This window comes from Caenorhabditis remanei, chromosome I (genome assembly GCF_010183535.1).
Source record: "Caenorhabditis remanei strain PX506 chromosome I, whole genome shotgun sequence".
NCBI classification, from domain to species: Eukaryota; Metazoa; Nematoda; class Chromadorea; order Rhabditida; family Rhabditidae; genus Caenorhabditis; species Caenorhabditis remanei.
The window spans coordinates 5552695-5572281 of NC_071328.1; the positions used below are offsets into that span (position 1 = coordinate 5552695).

A 19587-nucleotide genomic window follows, 5' to 3' on the forward strand; every position below is an offset into this window, starting at 1 on the left:
TATTGGTATCCAATTTCTTCCTTCCTCAATATGCTCATTATCATGATCATGCTTACTGAAAAAAGAAAAGAACCGGGGTACAATTTCCTCATCATTTTCTTCTTCTGTCTCTCTTTTTTCTTTTCCGATACAAATGTGTTTTGTGTTGTTTTTCATTCGGGGTCCGCCTTTTTCGTCCCCCGATTCCTTGTCTCCCACCGAATCATGAAATTTCGTGTTTTTCGATAACCAAATGGGCGTAAGGCGTGTCAGCTCACCGTGAGCAAGCTATTCGTTTTCCTCCCTCTTTTGAATCTTCTTAAACTAATAGGTCTGACACAGGATATTCGAGATTAATGGGCTTTTCCGATGATAGCTTGATCAGATGACAAGATTTATGTTAAAAACAACCACCCTCACATATCTTTTTTTCAGAAAAAGGAAGCAAACAAATTTATCATTTTCTTACTAGAAAACAGATCTAGATTCGAACTACATCAGAACTTTGTCATTCTTGAATTTGGTCTGATTATCAGTTTTTGGGAAATCTGGATTTTAGCCTCTACATATTTCTTCTTTCCTAGATTTATTTTTTTCGATTTTGGTCTTACCCTTCGTGTTCCTCAGATTTTAAGTGTAAAGGATTTTTGGTCTTCCTCGGATTTTCAGATCTCTTGATTTTGTTTTAAGTTTGTCACTAGGAATTCAGACTTTGATTTTGGAATGTTTTGAATTTCAGACTTCATTCCAGACTTCTATTTCTTCTTCCTTGTGTTTTTGATTTCCAGAATTTCAACCAACCTAAGTTATTTTGGTGTAGATCCTTTTCGAACTCTCTTGTTTTTTCTTTTCCCAGTTTCAGTCATCCCCAGATTTGGAAATCGGCGAATTCCCTTTTCGCTGGATTCAGTGTTTCCTGACTAAACCTTTTTGGGACTCCTCTTTTCCGTACTTTAATCTTACCCAGATTCAGATTTTCTCAGATTTTCTCTTATCCAGACTTTTTCTTATTCAGATTTTAGTCTTCCCGAATCCTCTTACCCAGTAATTTTCTTTCCCCAGATTTTAGCTCTTCTCCAAAAATTTTCAAAAGTGAAAAAAAAGGAAAACAAAAGATTCTAAATTAATTCCCCTAGTCTTCAAACAAGAAAAAGGTGATTTCTCATCTTGCTCTTCTAAAATTAAACTCTACGAGGGGCAATGACCGTTGGCTAATTGAGAAGGTTGAAACGTGACATGTTATCCACAGCCGCCCCGTCGACCACGTCTTCTCGTGTTGCCTTCTGAACTTTACTCATCCACTTTTTGTAGTCACAAAACACATTTAGGCATCATTATAGGAATTTCTCTCTGGAATTTCGATTTATCGAATATTTCACGGACATCCAGAAGAACCACCCGAGAGACATAAATCCAAGTAGATCAATCCGTTCAAAAAATACTTGAACGAAGCCTCATAACAACCAAATTCCAATCGAAAACAAACATTTCAATTTCAATATATTCTTGCCTCTTTCCCAAAACTTCCTTCTTAAAAAATTCCGTAAAAAGTCTCAGTTTACATGTCAATAGATCATACAATCATCTCAAAAGCTGACAAGTCTCCGTCCCTTCTCCACCCACCAAGCTTCTTGAATTTCTTGGTTTCATTTCCCAGCGGGATGTCTGGTGTGGAATGCTAATCGACTCAGATTAGTCATTTTTACGTTCTTCCGGAATTTTAAAACTCATAGTCAGGAATTCGAGGAAAGCTTTTTGATTTGCAAGTTTCTGAAAATTTATGACTCATTCCAAAATTGAACCAACAACCTGTAGGTGCAATGGTTTCAAATCTCCACTAGGCTATTCATGCCCGGTCTAATATATGTCACAGTTTACAACTGGGCTCCAACGAAATCCTCTTGAGTATTAGCACGGCACGCGTATGACAACCGCGCTCTACCGAAACTGAAAGAAATTGCGTGAGAAATTGAGAAACTCAAAGAAAATATACGTTTTTCAAGGGCATTTCGGTGGAGCGCAGTTGTAAGAACTGTGCCGAACTAATAACTCCTTCTTTCGAATAATTAAAAACATTTTAAGTTTCAGTAAAAAAGCCGTCATGTGCTAATAGCAAAGTTCCACTTTTGCAGCTCCCCTCAGATTCCAATTCACTCAATTTGATCTATTTTGATTTAAAGTATTCTGTTTCAATTCCTGCAAAAACGACGAGAAAAAGAATCCATTGAGAGAATTGAAAAAAGTGGGAGGAGGCCTGGGGAAACATTTAAATCAGTGCAAATTGGATTGACTTTCCGCCTTTTTCACTCTTTCACTGACAGATGACGTGGCCTGCTTCTACGTGATTTCTACTGATTTAGGTGTACTTTACTCAGCCATAGATCATTGCCTAGGGGATATTCGGGAAATCCAGAATCCCGTCTGAAATCCGATAAGGAACGACGTCTGATAGATTGTGACGGAATTTTTGTCTTTTTTCTGATTCATCTGGACAAGGTCTCTCCTATTTCGGCCCGCCCATGAATGGTTCCTGAAAGTGACAAGAGGAAAACTCCCGTTTTTTGTTCCATAAGAAATGTTCTTTCCATCTTTTTTCGTATTCAGTGGTCTCTTCTTCTTCTAACTTTGAACATTATCTCATCAATTATTCCACTCTTTTTCATCTCGAATTCTTCTTGTCTGCCTGCAAATGACGCGGGAGAGTGGTGACCACTAAAAGTGCCATTCTGGACGCCTTTTTCCAATTTTTAGTCCTCGGAATTTAGAGATCTTCGTCTGGCGTGCCGTGGGCGCATAATCCCTTTTTATTGCTTCTCATTTCTTTTTGAGATCTTTTAAGCGGATTTCTCAAAGTGTAAAACACCACTTATTTCCAGAAAGAGCAGATGTTTGGAGCTACTTTAAATAGACTTAGTGGTGGAGTTAAATACGTTTATATATTTTTCGCATCAATTCAATTATTAACTACCGCACATGATGTGGTGACTAGTCCAGTATACAACTTCTCACATTGTGAAAAGATTCTCACGGGAAAACAAACTTATTTTTAGAATTTTGCTGTCCTTTCACACATATTCTGATTATACGTTTCGCATAGATTCTTGGTATTTTGAAGAAGAAGAAGAAGAGTGAGAGTCATGTGAGCTTTGAATTTTTACCAGACCCAACTAACCTCCAAACAAACGCTCCAAAGGCACGCCAGATCCTCAATTTCTAGAACTTTCTGTTTTCGTAGGTACACCCAAATGTTGTTCAGGATGTCTGCTACTGAATGACATTCAGCTTCCGTATCCAATTTTTCGTTTTTTTTTTCTTGTTTTCTCAAGAAACCAACTTGTCACTTATTACTCAAGTTACTTCTCCTCGAACTGAGTAAATACTGTCTATAATAATGAAGAACGAAAATAAAATTTTCATTTTTCAAAAAGGAAAAAACGAGAAAAATGCTCTCTTCGGTTGTGAAAAAAAACTAATTATAAGCTATGGTGTCGAGTCTCTTTTCTCACTCTCTAACACAACCCGTTTTCCTCATTTTAATCGGAATTCTCTCTCTCTCTTTCACTCAATTTTCCACTAGTTTTTCCATCGTCATTTCCTTCCGTCGTCCCACTTCAATATGCTTCATCTCATCTCTTTCATACTTGTCACGGGCCGGGCCGGGCCCGCTAAAAAAATCTTCCGGCCCGGGCCGGCCCGTCAAAATATTGAAAAAAAAGCTTGCTGCGGGCCCTGCGGGCCGGCCCGGGCCCTGAAATTTTCAGAGGGCCCGGCCCGGGCCGGCCCGCGGGCCGGCCCGTGATTTGACAAGTATGATCTCTTTCATTTTCATATCACATCTGATAGAGGATGAATCAGGCTATCAGATGATATGCTCGATGCTTCGCTGAGCACACTAATTAGGTGGCTATTCTTCGAGCTTTTCTTTCCTTGCTCATTTCGTAGAGATGTTGTTGGGATATAAATATTTTTCTGAAATTCACGTCATTATGTCTATTTTTAAAGTGAAAATAGCGGTGACGGGTGTTCGTTTAGATGGGAGATCGGTGAGGCTAGTGGTAAAACTCGGTTGGCGTCGATTTAAAAATTTCAGAACTTTTCTCTGTATTTCTGGTATTTTGAGTTTAATGAAAATTATGTTTTCCCAGAAAATGCATCAAATGATCAAGAAAAGGCTAAAGCCATAGAAAATAGTAAAAGTTGACACATGACACCAAGTTGATCTCCTTTCTCGTGATTTTCTTTACTGAAACTGAGTTTTTTTTTAATCTGATGGATTCTAAGTTTTGGACCTTTTTAAAAACGAAGACAGTTCAGAATTTTCTCATTCCAACAGTAGAAAAATGAGAATCCTTGAATCTTGATATATTTCATCATTCAGTGTCTGAAAAAGTTATGAATCAAACAGTTTGGCTCAAAACTCACCCGAAAACATTTCGGATGAAATTTCATTTTGACGCACCTAGAATTTCCTTAAAAACCCCCTTAAGACTGTAATTACGAATTCTATATTTTCATTTCTCAATCTGTCATTCTTCCGATCTCTCTCCTCTCAATTCCTAAACTCATCTCCACTTTTCTTCAGAAAGACTTTCATAATTCTGTTCGAATTGTCACCCAGTTTTTTCACCAAACCACCACCAACAACAACAAGATCTTCATCATCATCCCCAACTGTTCCTCTCCGATCAACTCAATCATCGGCCAGTCTTCTCACTCGTCCGATTCATGAGACGATGCTCGGCTCACCAGTAACAGATAACCCTGATGATCCATTATCACTTAATGGAGCAAATGGAGCCCCGAAATCTATTCTGAGAGCCCCTCGATTGACCACTGCACCTAAACAATTGTCCTTCGATGTACCAGCAAGTCCAACTCCAACAGCTAAGAGCTCCTGTGTCTCAACATCTGGGAGTTATCATATGTTCGAGAGACCGAGTAGATTAAGAGCGGGAAAATTCAGTTATGGAGGATTGACAAGTAACCATAACCACCATCAAGGACATATCTCCATAACTGCAAATGGAACACCTGTCTTCGCTTATAACGGAGGAGGGGGCGGGTCTCATAACCCATCGCCAAGTTCAATGTCACCATTGGGAACTATGAGGAGGGATCCATCAAAATGGAGACTATCCGAGTTGAAGCAACGGTCAAATTCTGAGTCAATGTTCCGTAATTTCGACCCGGAAATGTTGGCGGATGGTGGGCGACGGATGAGTATGGCTTATCTGCCGTCAAGGGAGCAAGCGCTGTTGCGAAGGATTCTGGGACCTCAAGGACTCTCTTGGATTTCTCATGACAGTATGGAAAATTAAAATTAGTCCGGAAAATACATTAGAAAATTGCCCAATTACTAATAATTACTAATAATTTCAATTTCCAGGAGAAACAGCGTCACGAAAATCGGTATCAATCGCCTACTCAAACGATCTGGAAGCTGGTGGAAAAGGTGGTGGAACTGGAGATGATTCGACGACTCCTTTGATGGATGAAAAGGATGAGAATAGTGGAGGACGATTGATTCGACGTGAACAACTTCATGAGAAGAGGAGAATGGTGTCGGATAAAGCGTTGGCGTTTGCAATTATAGGCATAAGTGCGTCAAAAAATAATGAGTTGTGTGGAGATATATAAATAAATTAAATTTCAGTACTTATGATCATTGAAAACGAGTTACGGACGTCTGCTGTTCTAAGACCCGGATCGCTGTTCAGCCAGATTTTGAAACTGTCCATCATCGGAACGACAGCCATTTTGTTGACTTTTGTTGGGTACTTCCATGTTATTGAGATACAGGTAACCATATAAAAGGAAATTTTTAAAATCTGAAACATTTTCAGCTCTTTATGAATGCAAACGCCGCGGAAGATTGGATGGTTGCGTTATCCTTCAGAAGGATATATAAAATCATCCTTGAGTTATTCGTCTGTATGCTTTGCCCAATTCCAATCGAGATGCTCGGCCCGTTTATGATTGATAAAGTACACGATCGGACGCTTTATGCCGTGAATGTGCTTCTGTCGATCATGATGTTTACCCGATTGTATTGGCTATGTCGAGTTATGCTTCTTCATTCGAGGTGAGCAGTCTAGCAGGGCAGAGGGGTTCTAAAAAATGTCAAATCAAACATGAGTTATAATAGAAGCGGGTTAGGGCTAAGGAACCGAACTCCTCAAATTCAACTGATGTATGCTAACTTGAACTGCTAGGCCACACAGAACAGCTCGCAACATGTTGCTCCGGCCATCATAAGGGTCGAAGTCGCACGCTTTCATTTCACAGCGTAATCACAGAGCAAAATATAATTTTCAGACCTTGCATATCTCATTTTCTTCCGGTTCTAAAAAGCCTTTGAATACAGAATTCGGACCTTCACTATTTCAGATTTCCAACCATAACCGTCACTTTATGAGAATTTCATAAAAATCCTTATTTCCAGACTCTTCACCGATGCAAGCAGTCGAAGTATTGCTGGCCTCAATCGTGTCAACTTCAACGCTCGTTTCATTTTGAAAACCCTCATGACAATGTGTCCCGGTACCATGCTTATGATCTTCACTGCCTTCCTCTGGGTCGTCGCTGGATGGATCCTTCGTTTATGCGAAAGAGATATCCAGAATCCGAATCCAGATGTCCTCAAAGATTTCAACTATATCAATTCCATCTGGTTGGTTGCTATCACATTCTTGTCCGTTGGATACGGAGATATCGTCCCGAAGACTTATTGTGGAAGAAGTATGGCAGTTGTGACTGGAATTCTCGGAACTTGTGCCTCTTCGATGGTTGTCGCTGTCATTGCAAGAAAGTTGGAGCTAACGAGAGCAGAGAAGCACGTTCATAATTTCATGCAGGATACTCAGCTGACAAGACAGGTTAGTTTAAATACAAACTATCGGAAGTTCATGAAATTTTGGATTTCAGTTGAAACACTCTGCTGCCAACGTGCTTCGTGAGACGTGGTTCATCTACAAATACAGAAAGTTGATAGAGAAACCAGATCTTGGAAAGATTCGGAAGCACACAAGAAAGTTCCTTCTCGCTATTTATGAGTAAGAATTTTTATAAATTGTAAACTTTCAAATTAACTATTTTTAGAATGCGTCGTGTTCGAAGAGATCAGAGAAAACTCGCAGAGAACTTGGTGTCTCTGGGTGATGTTGCAAAGGTAAACTTGATACGAGAGACGCAGTCAGCGAGACTGTCTCGTTGTCTGTGTCTCTGCTGACCCTTCCAGAAGTTTCCAACCAAAACAAATAAAATTCCAGACATCATCAAACACATATGAGTTGGTTCATGATGTTCACTCCACCCAAGAAGGTCTATCCCTTCGAATAACTGCAATCGAGCATCAATTGAGTGACATCTCGAGAGAAATCTCCTCTCTCGCAGAACTGCTCAGAGGTAGCGTGCTCGTCACGTCGGTTCGTTCGTTCGCTTCTTTTTTGACTTTTCACCCCGTCCACTCTTGTCATTTCACTTACACAGTAGAAGTCACGGCAGGAAACATTAGAAATTATGATAATGTATGAAAAGCAGTAATGTAGATAGAGTTCTGAGGAGTCTTTGGTCTGATTTGAAAGCTGAAAATGTGAGTATTCTGGATCTGTTATTAAAAACTGAAACTTCGCAACTGCCACGCTCTGCGGTCCACCGCATTCTTCACATCCATAACGAAATTTGGTCTGTGCGTTTTCAGACCTCTCAGCTTTTGAACCATGCCTTGAAATTTCAAAGCACAATTTATCATTTGCTATGTCACGTGTCACTGTAGAAACTTACTACAAAAGCAACAAAACACTAATATGCAAGTGCTTCAGTACTACTTTATTTTAGCTTCTAATCGTAAAATATGTTTTTGATTTCAAATGTTTCGTAAACTTATATTTTATTTTATTTGCCACTGTTGTAAATCATAGATTAGGACAATAGGTGTCCCGTCATAGGCCAATTTCAGAAGGACTCATTTCTAGTTTTCTCTAAATTTACAGGATCCTATGAACAACGAAAGAAGAGCGTTGTGATCGGTGATTCAGCTCCAGCCACTCCTCAGCCGATTCTGAAACGAAAAGTTGGAGAGCTTCGAGTATAGATCAATATCCTCATATCTTCAACCGGTGTTGTATATATTTTATTCCATTTCATAAGAAAATCAAAATAATTTAATTCTTCTTCTTCTTCTTCTTGACAATCCTAATTTTCGGTGTTTCATTCAATTTCCAATTGTGATCTGAACCTTTTCCCCCACTGGTTTTCATCCCTTTTTTGTATGTCCTTTTTCGTTCATTTATTTATTTTCCATACTTGCTTTTTGAATAAATATTATTTGAAAGTTGAAAAGTACTGTAGAGGTTAAATACAGTAATCCAAATCTACAGTAATCTTGAGATTTCCCAAAACCCAATGACGATCCTTATGTATAGACAGATGGGCATAATTAGCACCACTAATCCATTTTCCCGTCGATCAAATGGATGTCGATCGATTTCTCTACCTTGCCAACATTTAGTTTATGAGCTAATTTTTGAATTATTTCAACAATGACTTCCTTTTTCAACACTATTATTCTTCTTGTTTCGTTTCCATTCATATATTTTAAATATGGTGGATCCGACGACTATTCAAATAACTGTTCATCTCATCTGAAGAATTTGGAAAACGTAATTGATGGTATTATATCTGGACACTATGCATCGATGAAAATCCATGAGCCGACTGAGAAATTGCATTTGGCATGTACTGAAACTATTGAATGTTTCGAGAAGAATATTGGAGAAGAATCGGATTCCGAACATCACGAGTGGTCCAAGCTCTTCCGGATTCAGATTAAACCAATCTGTGATTCGCTTCGCTATCAGAGTGGACTATTTTTCAAATGTATCTCAAGTGTGAGTCAAAAAAATTTTTAGAATGTGTCCGATAATGCGCTTGAAATAACTACAGCTCCACATAATCTTAGCTTCACCTCATGAAAACTCAAAAACTGAATTTTCGAAGTTTTGGGAGTGCATCCAAGAAGTAAAATATGGCAACTTGGGTCACAAATGTGTGTACGAATGTAAATTTGATTTAAAAAAAAAACAAAAAAATTCAGGTTTATTTTTATGAAAAATAATGTTTTTTTTAATCTTAGCCGAACCTCTCTTATTTTAACTTTTTGGTATGTTTTTAAGAAAATAAACGTTGCTTTTCATAAAATGGGTAAAGGATTCCCGAAATTTTTGAAAATTTCAGATTTTGAACTTTCCTGAGGCGAGGCGAAGATTATGTGTAGCACTGTATTAAATATAAGTTTTCAGTTCCAAACGGCACAGTTCGAACTGAACTCAAACTCTTCGACATTCCAAAGTCAGAACACTTTCGACAGCTGTGAACTCACCGATCTTGAATACCAAGAACTGCATAATGTTGTTGAGCAAAAATGTGGATTTTGGGCTCTTAAGGATATGGACGATCACGAGGATTATGTGAGAAGCACCATGTGCAAGCATAAGTTTATAATTTGAGTTCATATGAAACGTTTCCTGTGATTTGTTTTTAAATAAATAAAAAAGAATAAATATTATTTGAAATTAAGAAATACTGTAGTAAATTAGAAGTTAAATACAGTAATCTACAGTAATCTTGAGATCTACCCAAGCCCAATGACAATCCTTAGGTATAGACAGATTCACGGTCTCCCAGTCTCCGAAAAGAACTGCTAGAAAATTTTTGATCTACTTTTAAAAAACAACAATTTTGAGAGAATTGCAGGTCTACAACTTTATTTCTTTAATTTTTAGCTAAAAGCTCAAAGTCAGGAATGTGGAAATTTCAGTTTTAAAGCTATTCTGAATTCATTCTATTATAAAACTGAAATTTCCACATTCCTGACTTAGAGCTTTTAGCTAAAAATTGAAGAAATAAAGTTGTAGACCTGCAATTTTCTCAAAATTTTTGTTTTTTAAAGTAGATCAAAAATTTTCTAGCAGTTCTTTTCGGAGACTGGGAGACCGCGTAGATTTCCCGTAGATCAAATGGATGTCGATCGATTTTTCTACCTTGTCAGCAGTGTATGTGCTAATTTTTGAATCATTTCAACTATGACCTCCCTTTTCTACACTATTCTCATTCTCGCTTCTTTCCCATTGATATATTTCTACTATGGTGGATCCGACGACTACTCACATAACTGTTCATCTCAGTTCGAGAATATGCAAAATGTACTAGATGGTATACTATCTGGACAATCGATGAAAATCCATGACCCAACTGAGAAATTGCATTTGGCATGTACTGAAACTATTGAATGTTTCGAGAAGAATATTGGAGAGGAATCGGATCCCGGATATCAGGAGTGGTCCAAGTTATTGGTTGCGATTAAGGAACACTGTGATTCGCTTTGCTATTATACTGAAAAATGTTTTAAATGTATCTCAAAGGTGAGTTAAAGGAATTTTTGGGATGCCATCCCCGATAATGCGATGAAAATAACTATAAAATATAAGTTTTCAGTCCCAAACGACACAGTCCCAACTGAAATCAAACTCATCGACATTTCAAAACCAGATCACTTTCGACAGCAGTGAATTCACCGATGATGGACCACGAGGATTACGTGAGAAGCACTATGTGCAAGAATAAGATTATTATTTGAGTTCAAGTGAAACATTTCCTGTAAATTGAGCGCGATTCCCAGAACATCTACTATCTTATCTTTATTCTGAATGTTTTGTGTTGTCTTATCTTTTCCGTATTCATCGTCAATAAACATTTCTACATAACACAATTTCTCGGAAAACGTTCTCATCTCACAGCAGTGAATATCGAATTCACTACAGAATACCATGTCATTCAAGCAATTCTGGCTGCTATTTCTCATCACTACTTCAATTATTTCTATTGTTCAATGCTTCCCAATTCCATCTCAAAACCCTCCAAATAGTCCAGAACAATGCTTGACGAAAGTGAATAAAATGAAGAATATTCTTCATGAAATCAAGTTGGAACAGAAGAGATTCAGGAATGTGACCATTGCAAACATGGAATTGTTTTATGAAATGTGTATTGATGTTACGGTAGGTAAAGGTTGTTTTTAAATCTCAAGTTTTTTAAATGTTGGCCAAGACTTGGAATTTCTCCTGATCTCTCGCAGAAAACGGATTATAACAATGAACTTCAGAACTGCATAGATACAATTGTGATGCCTGATTTTTTGAGAGGCCTACTTGGAATCGGAACGATGTTTTTGAAATCAGCATGTGATGAGTATGGATTTAATGTGGGACCGTTCAGTAAATGTATGGAGAAGGTAGGATTTCTTTAAAACTCTCTGTCTGTCCGGATATCCGAACAGCTTCATTCAAAACAAGTTTTTTTCAGACAAAATTCGACCTCACAACTCTGAAAAACACGACCACTGACCAACAACCCAGACCAAAATGCGAACTATCGGATGACGAGTTCTCAGAGCTTCAGAAGTTTGTACAGAAAGAATGCGGCGATGAAGTTTTGAAGGATATGATGAGAAATGAGGAAAGAGTGAAATCGATGCTCTGCTTGGACAAGTGATAACTCTTTATGTCTTATTGTAATGTTTTTCATTCTGTCATGGTTATACATCTTCATACTGAAAACAACACTGAAATTAATCATCTTGTCCAGAATCATCTAGTCGAGCATTTGATGCACCTCGAAGCATTGACTCTTTGCCCTCATCCAAAACGATTTTCCCTGTTGCATAAATCGTTTTCGTCTCATTTCTGCTCTCAATCGGCATCTTGCATCCAAAGAACTCCGTAATAAACTTTCTATTCATATTCATTTCTTGCAAAGATCTCAGTCCACATTGATTCTCCACAATCATCTCAGCGCAGTCGTATTCTGATTCAAAGAATTCGCAGGTTGGCGTTTGGTACTGGAAAGAGAAATGGGGTTGACTAGAAATACAGTAATGCAGGTATGGTTTTGAGGTTAGACTCGTAGAATTAACCGTTTGAAAAAGTTGGCTCTAATTCGCTGAGTATCGGATTTCGGGTGTATTTCTGATTTGTACCAGTCCCATTTCGGGCAGTTCTGACAATAGACAGCACCCAAAATTTCAGTTTTACACAAATGAAAAACGAATTTTCGAACTAATTCTTGTGACACTTACCGGATTATTCCAATATTTCAAACATGGATATTCTTGAGACGATTCCTTGCTTTGAATCTGAAATAATGGGCGGAGCTTCACAAATTTCTAATATAAACTCACAACAGTGATACAGCTTCCAAACGATGAAGAGAACGCCGCAATTCCACTACAAAGCTCAGCCAAATCGGCCATTTTCTTTGAAATTTCTTCATTTTTCTCCTCACAGTCAATCATTTTAACGCATTCCTCAAAGTTAAAAAAAAGTATTCCTTTTTCAAAAATTTGAACTGACCAATGCACTTCTACAATCTGAATACAAAGATTTCGATATTTTCACAGATGGAATTGGTTTGGCAGTGGACCAGTCATGAATAAGATCCAAAATAAGTTGGTTACACGAATTCTCATATTTGAAGAAACCGGAACAATCTTGTGACGGATGATGATAACCAGTGGACACCAGAGGGATAAGTGAGAGAAAAATGTAGAGAATCATGTCGGAAGTGAATGAAAAATAAACTAGTGAGGTGGAGGGGATCAACGGAAGGAATTACGAATCGAGTGGTTGATCTTTTTTATTTGGGTATTGATGGTATATTTTGTGACGAAAAATAAAGGGGAGAGGGTTTAAACTACACATATGGTTGGGTACGTAGATAGAATAATATTGATTTATTGAACTGAAAAAGTTGGAAAAAAGATCAAAGAGATCCACTAGGAGAAATCCCTCACAGCGAGTTCCCGATTTTTTCGAATTTTATCAATCCGCTAAATTTAGAAAGTTGAGCAATGCTCTAGAGAATTTCGAAAAAATTCTTCAACTGCCCACTTCTATGAAAAACTTTTTTTTAAAGAAAAAGGATTCAGAACGCACAATTTGAAAAATGACGCCGGATTCCTGTCCCCTACTCTCAGAAGTTCTGGAATTATTCCATTCCAAATATTTAAAATTCAATTCAGAAAACTACAGTTTTCACAAGATTCTCCATTCCCATCCATATACACACACTGGTCTTCGCCCCGCCCCCTTTCCCATAGTCTACACAGTGACGGGCGGAACCCGTGAGATGTCGGTGACTTCCCAAGACGTCCCTATATAAACAGCCTCCTCTTGATCACATCTTGTTCTTCCGAGAACATATACTAAAATTGGAACAATACAGAGAAGATTAGCATGGCCCCTGCGCAAGGATGACACGCAAATTCGTGAAGCGTTCCAAATTTTTTGACGAATTTCGTTTGAATTTGAATTTATGTTAAAAAAAAAGGAACTTCGAATCCACCCGGCATCTGCATATCCAAATCCAACACCGAACAACCAATAAGTTTCAAAATGATGGCTGCGGATCAAAATGTCTTAATAAAAACGTTTTCAGGACGGTAACTTATTATTAGTGAATGAAACCTTTCTGGGACTTGAATGAACTTATTCATAGAGAAAGCTTTGAAAAGAGCGGTTTATGGCAGTTCTAGCAAGTCTGACCACCCCTATTTAAATAAAGCTATAATGTCCGGGTAAAAAACGTGAACTCTCTAGCGAGTTTTTCGTGATATTCCCGACTTTCCTATCCACCGTGACCCCCTAATTCCAATCCACTATAAATCTACGTGTCCCAAATCCCTAAGTCAATTTGTCCCCGACCTTCCCCAAATCTAGTTATTTCAATTCTCAAGACAGTGAGAAGCAAGAGAAGTTCAAACACTTTCCGCAACACAAAAAAACGCGAAACGTTTGACAAGAATCGAAAGATAAAATAATGGGGAGGAAGCCGACTCAAGAAGAACTTGCTGCGATGATCGACAAGGGACTTGGAACTCTTTTGACACCGAGGGAAATCGAGGATAGAAAGAAGAGTAACCAGTTGGCTCCCGAGTTCAAAGTGGACGAAGGCTTCGGAGTTTATCGTGTGGCCTTCGAAGGAGAGGAATACTTCTGTGTCACGAACATTCTCTGTAACGTCTGTCAACGTTTGGATGGAGGAAAAGTGAAGCGTTGTGAAGCTCACAAGAGAAAGAAGAGAGGAAGAAAGGGAAAGAAAGGGGATGGAGAAGTTGTGGATGATATGTCCGATCGAGAGTTAGTTTACTTTCTTTTTTTGAGGGTGTATGATAGTATAATTATGAAAATTGGGCTAGTTTGAATCTCTTGATTCCAGCAAAATCGGTGGTCTCCGCCACGTCAACGATGATGAAGATGAAGAAGACAAAATCGAGGGAGCGTTCACTCCGGATGCAGTCATGACTCCAGGTATTGGAGGAGCCATTATCATTGTTCCCGTCGATGCGAGAAACAATGAAAGAGCTGGTCCACCGGCCAAGGGTCTCAATCATGTCAAGGGAGTTCTCGTTCGTGGCGCTGGAAGTGAGTTTCAGGTCTGAATCCAACAGGAAAACCAATTGATTGCAGACATTCCTCAATTCATTCCAAATGATCGTTTGACCAAAGCCCATAAGCTGAGATTTGACAATTATCTCGAAGGAGAACTCAATTTGATCAACGGAAAGGAGATATTCGTTCCAAACAATTTGGGAGCTGCTAAGATGGATGGAAAGAATTCTCAGGCGATTGCAAATGCGGCGGTGGCTGATAAGGTTGATCAGAAGGTTGTCGATGCGATCGGAAAGGATTGTAAGTGAAAAAAGAGATTACTCCCATAACTTCTGTCTTTTTTTCAGTGATCGTTGCTGTCCAAGTAGACGTGGCTGACAATGGAATGCCTGTCATGAGAGTTCTCGAAGGAAAACCGAAAGACAAGGAGACTCCAGTCGGAATCATTGTAAAAACTGCCGATGATCAGATCCAATTTGTTCAAATCACTGGAAAAGAGCTCGGTGGTGGAAAGGATGCCAAGTTGATGCCATGCACGATTCCAGAGAACGCAAAGATGGGAGATGTCGTTGCTGATCTCTACATTAATGCAGATGGCAAAGCAGTTGCTGCGAAACCAGGAGAGATTCCACCCGGAGGAAAAGCCATTGGACAAGTTGTTGTTGGACAGAATGATCAACTTGTCTTCGTACCAACTGGAGCAAATAAGGATGAGTGCATCAAGAATGGAGCTCAAATAACACCTGCAATGAAGGAGAAACTGGAGTTGGCACAAGCGAATGTTCAAGCTACTGTCACTGGACAAACACCTGAACATATTCAAGGACAAGTCAATCGTATTGGAGAAGCTGAAGCCGCTGCCGCATCGATGAATGCTCAGAAAAATAACAACGGTGGACCTCCACCCGGTGCAAGTGCTGGAGAGGTTAGATGTTGTTCTTTTTTGAGTATCCTCTTAACTTTAATTTCAGGTTCGCTCTGTCGGTTTCGGTGCTCAACAGTTCGGAGGCAGTCAGTTCGCTAGACCAACTCCAGCGGGAGGTGGCGGTGCAGGTGGCGGTGGTGGTGGTGGAAATGGCAAAGTCTATTCGAATGGAGAAGTTCGTTCAGTTGCATTCGGAGCTCAGGGTGCCGGAGGAAGTGTCTTCGCGAAGCCGTCTGGAACTGGTGGAGGTTATGCTGGAGCAGGTGGAAAGGCTGGTGGAGCTGCAGGAGGAGGCGGAGGAGGCGGAGGAGGCGGAGCTGGTGGAGGCGGAGCCAAAGGAGCTGGCGGAGCTGGTGGAGGCGGAGCCAAAGGAGCTGGCGGAGGTGGAGGCGGTGGCGCTGGAGCTGGAGGTGCCAACGAGGTCCGTTCAGTGGCTTTCGGAGGAAACCAATATGGAGCAAGTGTGATGGCAAAAGGATCTGGAGGAGGTGGTGCTGGAGCAGCGAAGAATAGTGCTGGTGCTGGAAAGAAGGCCAACAACAACAACAACAACAACTATGGATCTGGAGCTGAAGTCAAATCGGTTGGATTCGGAGCACAACAATATGGTGCCAGTGTTTTCATGAGAAAATGAGAAAGAAGTTGCAGAAGGAGCGGTAGATGGCATCACAATAAATGACAAGTCACAATAAAGTTTTTAATTGGTAAATTCGGAGTTTGTTCTTTGTTTATGAGAGTGCACTTCTTTCGAGAATTTTCCTCTGATTTTTTTTTATGTTTTCGGAAGTCTTGAAGTATTCGTGTTTTCTCTGAAAATGGTTTAGAAAGCTAAACCTTCAGCTTCTGTGTCTGCCTTCACAAGTCCTGGTTTTTTCCAAAAAACAAAGCGGAATTGATTATTTCTCCTTTTCTGTAACTGTCTATGAAAGTCTTGAACCAAAAGGTCGTTAACCACAAAAACGAAGATGAAACTTTTAAAAATACAAAAGATCACATTTGATCTATTTACATTATCATAAAGAACACTCACTGTTGCTCTCACAAATTGTCGCATTTTTGCGTGTTCGACTGCTTCACTGATTGTTATACAATGCCAAGTATTTATAGTGTGTAGATCCAAAGTAGGGCTTTTGTACATAACAACTATTCGTAAAATCCCTGTCTAGAAATTACAGTCTATCAAAGTAAACAGCTCAAAAATTGCAACACTGAAAAGCGACGATGAACTCGAGAGATTACTTTGCCGGTTAATAACTTCTTAAAATGTGTCCATACACAGGTGAGTCGCGAACGACCCGTTACGGATGCACCGCAAGTCGCGCGCGGTCCGCATAGGAATCATATGTGGGTCCGTATGCGATCAGTAACGGATCGGATCGCGAACGGTTTGAATGTAACGGCGAGCGCTTCATCCCTTCTATTTTTGTTCTCATTTACTACAAAACCCCGGTTTTTCCAGTCAAACCATACAAAATGGATATTTTATTTTGTTTGTTCTGAAAAAGATAACATTTAATACATAATTACATAATTAATACATAAATAAATACATAAAAATCACATAAAATTGGGATAATTAGGTTCACAAAAATAGGTTCGAATCAGGGACGGAGACGGCGGATGACTTCTGATTCGACCAGTCTTGAACCCCTGAAATCGGAATATTGAGAGTACGGTACAATTTTGTAGCTCCTTTTACCGCATTGTTCCATTCGAACTCTGCACCATTTCCCTTGTTAACTGCCGAATTTCTGAAAAAATCGATTAAAATATCATTTTGTATTGGCGATACTTACTTCCATTGTTAGTCGTTTATCCATTTTATGCAGCTGGCGGAGGCCCGAACGTCCATCTTTTCATTCTGTCGCCGTTAATCATTTTCTGAAAAGTAATAAATTTAGGATAATTCCATGGAAAGTCAAATGTATCGACGGCTTCCGATGCAATCCTCACGCGAGTAAAATTTTTTAAATCAAGATTTTGAACGATCGCGAATGAAAAAAGCTCAAAATTAGAAAACAAACAAGAAAAATAAATAATTCAGCAAGAAAAAAATAGATGGAAGAGGGTGCAGTCTTTAGTCCCTCAGACCTCAGCCATCGGTAACGGATCCGTACGCGAATCCGTATTCCAACCGCGTGCGAGACAATTGCGTTTCTGCGCAAAAGTACAGAGCCGTATTCTATCCATTCGCGATTTTTGGAAACGGACCGTACGCGACTGGCCAGTCGTGAAAATAGCCATAACGGATCAGTTACGGACCAGAAACCTGGTCCATCCGCATACGGTTGAAGCGCACTTTACCTGTATACAGAAAAGTAGTCAACTACAAAAATACCAGGTGAAAAAAGCAGACAGGTGGTATTACCAACGACAAGTATATCGTACAGTAGTACTGTATCTTTCTTTTTTTAGAACGTGACAAAAATGTTCTAGGAATAAAAATGAGAATCTCAGTTTCCATTCTTCCAGAAGTTTTAAGAGTGATGTCAGACTGTAGTATGCTTTTGAAATGTCCCATGTTCCCTGTCTCCTTCCAAATTAACTGTTGTTTCTGTAAAAACACAAAACTACACACTTTCTGTGATCCAAACACAAAATAGAACTTAAAATAGAAAGAGAAATCAGCGAATTGATTGAATCTTTAAAAAACAGAAAACAAACAAATAATTCCATCATATTTGTAGTCGAGACTACGGCCCTCTCCTAATTATTCTGTTAGAATACCTACAGTTAAGAGAAAAAGAGAAGAAAGACGAAGAAGAAAAAGAAATAAGATGTCAATCATCACCTGAAAACAAATTGAAAAAAGGTGAAGATAGGGAGGACCAGATGACGTTGAAAAATAGGAGACGTTGAGGGGGGGGGGGCAGAGATCTGTAATGGAGACAAAAAAACAAAATGAAGTGATGAGAAAAAGAAAACAGTAAACAAATAAATGGGAGGAAAAGTTGGTCATTTAGAAGTTTTTTTATGTGTTGGTTGTTCGTGTTACTTCTTAAAGAATAGGTCAATCACCAACTTTTAAACAGCACCAGATATTGTTGTTGGTTCTCATTTTGATACAGTTTCAGTTTTATCTTTTCTCTTACTCTTACCAGAAAACTAACTTCTGAAGATAGTTTCATCTTCAGTTTTCTCAATTTTTCATTTAAAAAAACCTTTGCTCATTTTTTGGACCTTCAGCTATCTTTTTTCAATTTTTTCGGTCGTTGAGAACTGTCTAACCTTCAAACTCCACTTGCATTTTGCAGATAGAAATAAGCAACTTTCAGCACATCGGTAGCTTTAAAAACACTGGTTTGCCTTGAAACGCTCCGTTGCGAATGCATTTAATTTGATACTGTATAACTCGCTAGGGAAAGTTTGTACAAAAAGTTGTAAATTACAAAAATGAAGATTTTATCTACGCATCTAATAAATAGTTGAGCTGTAGCAATCAGTGAGGTAGGACACGTGCTCAAAGTTAATAAATTTCAACTCAAAATTGCAAATATCGCAGTCATTATGAGGCATTTGGTTTACATCTAGTTTTCTAAAAACGTTGTCATCAGCGGAATTTGAGGTCATACTTTCGGCTATTCTTATTCAAATTTTTGTGAAGATGGGAACACCACAAGGAAACTTGACACAACAAATGTCTTGACACCTTTGTCATTTTAAAAAGTGGCAACTCTAAATGTCTAAAACTGTTGCAAAAAGTCATATTCTGTCTCAAACTTTCATGTTCCTGTAGTAGTCATAGTCTGGAACATCTTTTTCGTGGTCCACAACTTTATTGTATAGCTATAATAATAACTATAAGAATTCCCCAAGAGAAACTCAGTAGAAACCATAGATCACAAAAAGACCTGAAACTTCGGAGAGTCTGAAGTTTTTGGGAAAAAATTTGGGCGTGTACTTCTATTTACCTGAAGAACAGGTCCGGATGGAAATTTTAATAAAAAAAATAGTTTGAAAAAAATGTTGCGGTCTCTATGTATAGGATTTCCCAGACCTGCAATGCATCAATAAGAATTCCTGCCAGAAGGACACACATTCATTTTTGTCATTTTTCTCTAAAAATCTCTAAAATTAATTTTCATAAATGCAGTACTTACCTGATTCTGAGCTCAATTTAGTCAACTTTTTATTGATTCTTAATACGAACACCCAGTCATAACAACATCCCCATATAATTACCGTACTTACTCATGCTTGACGCCTTCATTTCGTGTCAAGTACGTGAATTACCAGTAT

At 38.8% G+C, this 19587-nt stretch overlaps 5 protein-coding genes across 5 annotated transcripts; 3 read left to right on the forward strand and 2 right to left on the reverse strand.

The window, feature by feature from the left end:
- Positions 1–8519: 8519 nt before the first annotated feature.
- Positions 8520–9485, forward strand: GCK72_000953 (uncharacterized protein; the record flags this gene model as incomplete). The annotated part of the gene is made up of 2 exons (XM_003098790.2): positions 8520–8867; positions 9279–9485. The coding sequence occupies 2 exons, from the start codon at positions 8520–8522 to the stop codon at positions 9483–9485; spliced, it is 555 nt and encodes a 184-aa protein (XP_003098838.2).
- A 576-nt stretch (positions 9486–10061) lies between these two features.
- Positions 10062–10602, forward strand: GCK72_000954 (uncharacterized protein; the record flags this gene model as incomplete). Its single annotated transcript, XM_003098784.2, has 2 exons — positions 10062–10400; positions 10474–10602. The coding sequence occupies 2 exons, from the start codon at positions 10062–10064 to the stop codon at positions 10600–10602; spliced, it is 468 nt and encodes a 155-aa protein (XP_003098832.2).
- Positions 10603–10805: 203 nt separating this feature from the next.
- Positions 10806–11529, forward strand: GCK72_000955 (uncharacterized protein; the record flags this gene model as incomplete). Its single annotated transcript, XM_003098778.2, has 3 exons — positions 10806–11036; positions 11141–11269; positions 11341–11529. 3 exons carry the CDS (start codon positions 10806–10808, stop codon positions 11527–11529), a joined length of 549 nt encoding a protein of 182 aa, XP_003098826.2.
- Positions 11530–11605: 76 nt separating this feature from the next.
- On the reverse strand, positions 11606–12590 carry GCK72_000956 (uncharacterized protein; the record flags this gene model as incomplete). The annotated part of the gene is made up of 4 exons (XM_053722768.1): positions 11606–11875; positions 12113–12169; positions 12215–12340; positions 12387–12590. 4 exons carry the CDS (start codon positions 12588–12590, stop codon positions 11606–11608), a joined length of 657 nt encoding a protein of 218 aa, XP_053591413.1.
- Positions 12591–15597: 3007 nt separating this feature from the next.
- GCK72_000957 (uncharacterized protein) lies at positions 15598–17592 on the reverse strand (the record flags this gene model as incomplete). The annotated part of the gene is made up of 2 exons (XM_053722769.1): positions 15598–15869; positions 17565–17592. The coding sequence occupies 2 exons, from the start codon at positions 17590–17592 to the stop codon at positions 15598–15600; spliced, it is 300 nt and encodes a 99-aa protein (XP_053591414.1).
- Between the last annotated feature and the right edge of the window lie 1995 nt (positions 17593–19587).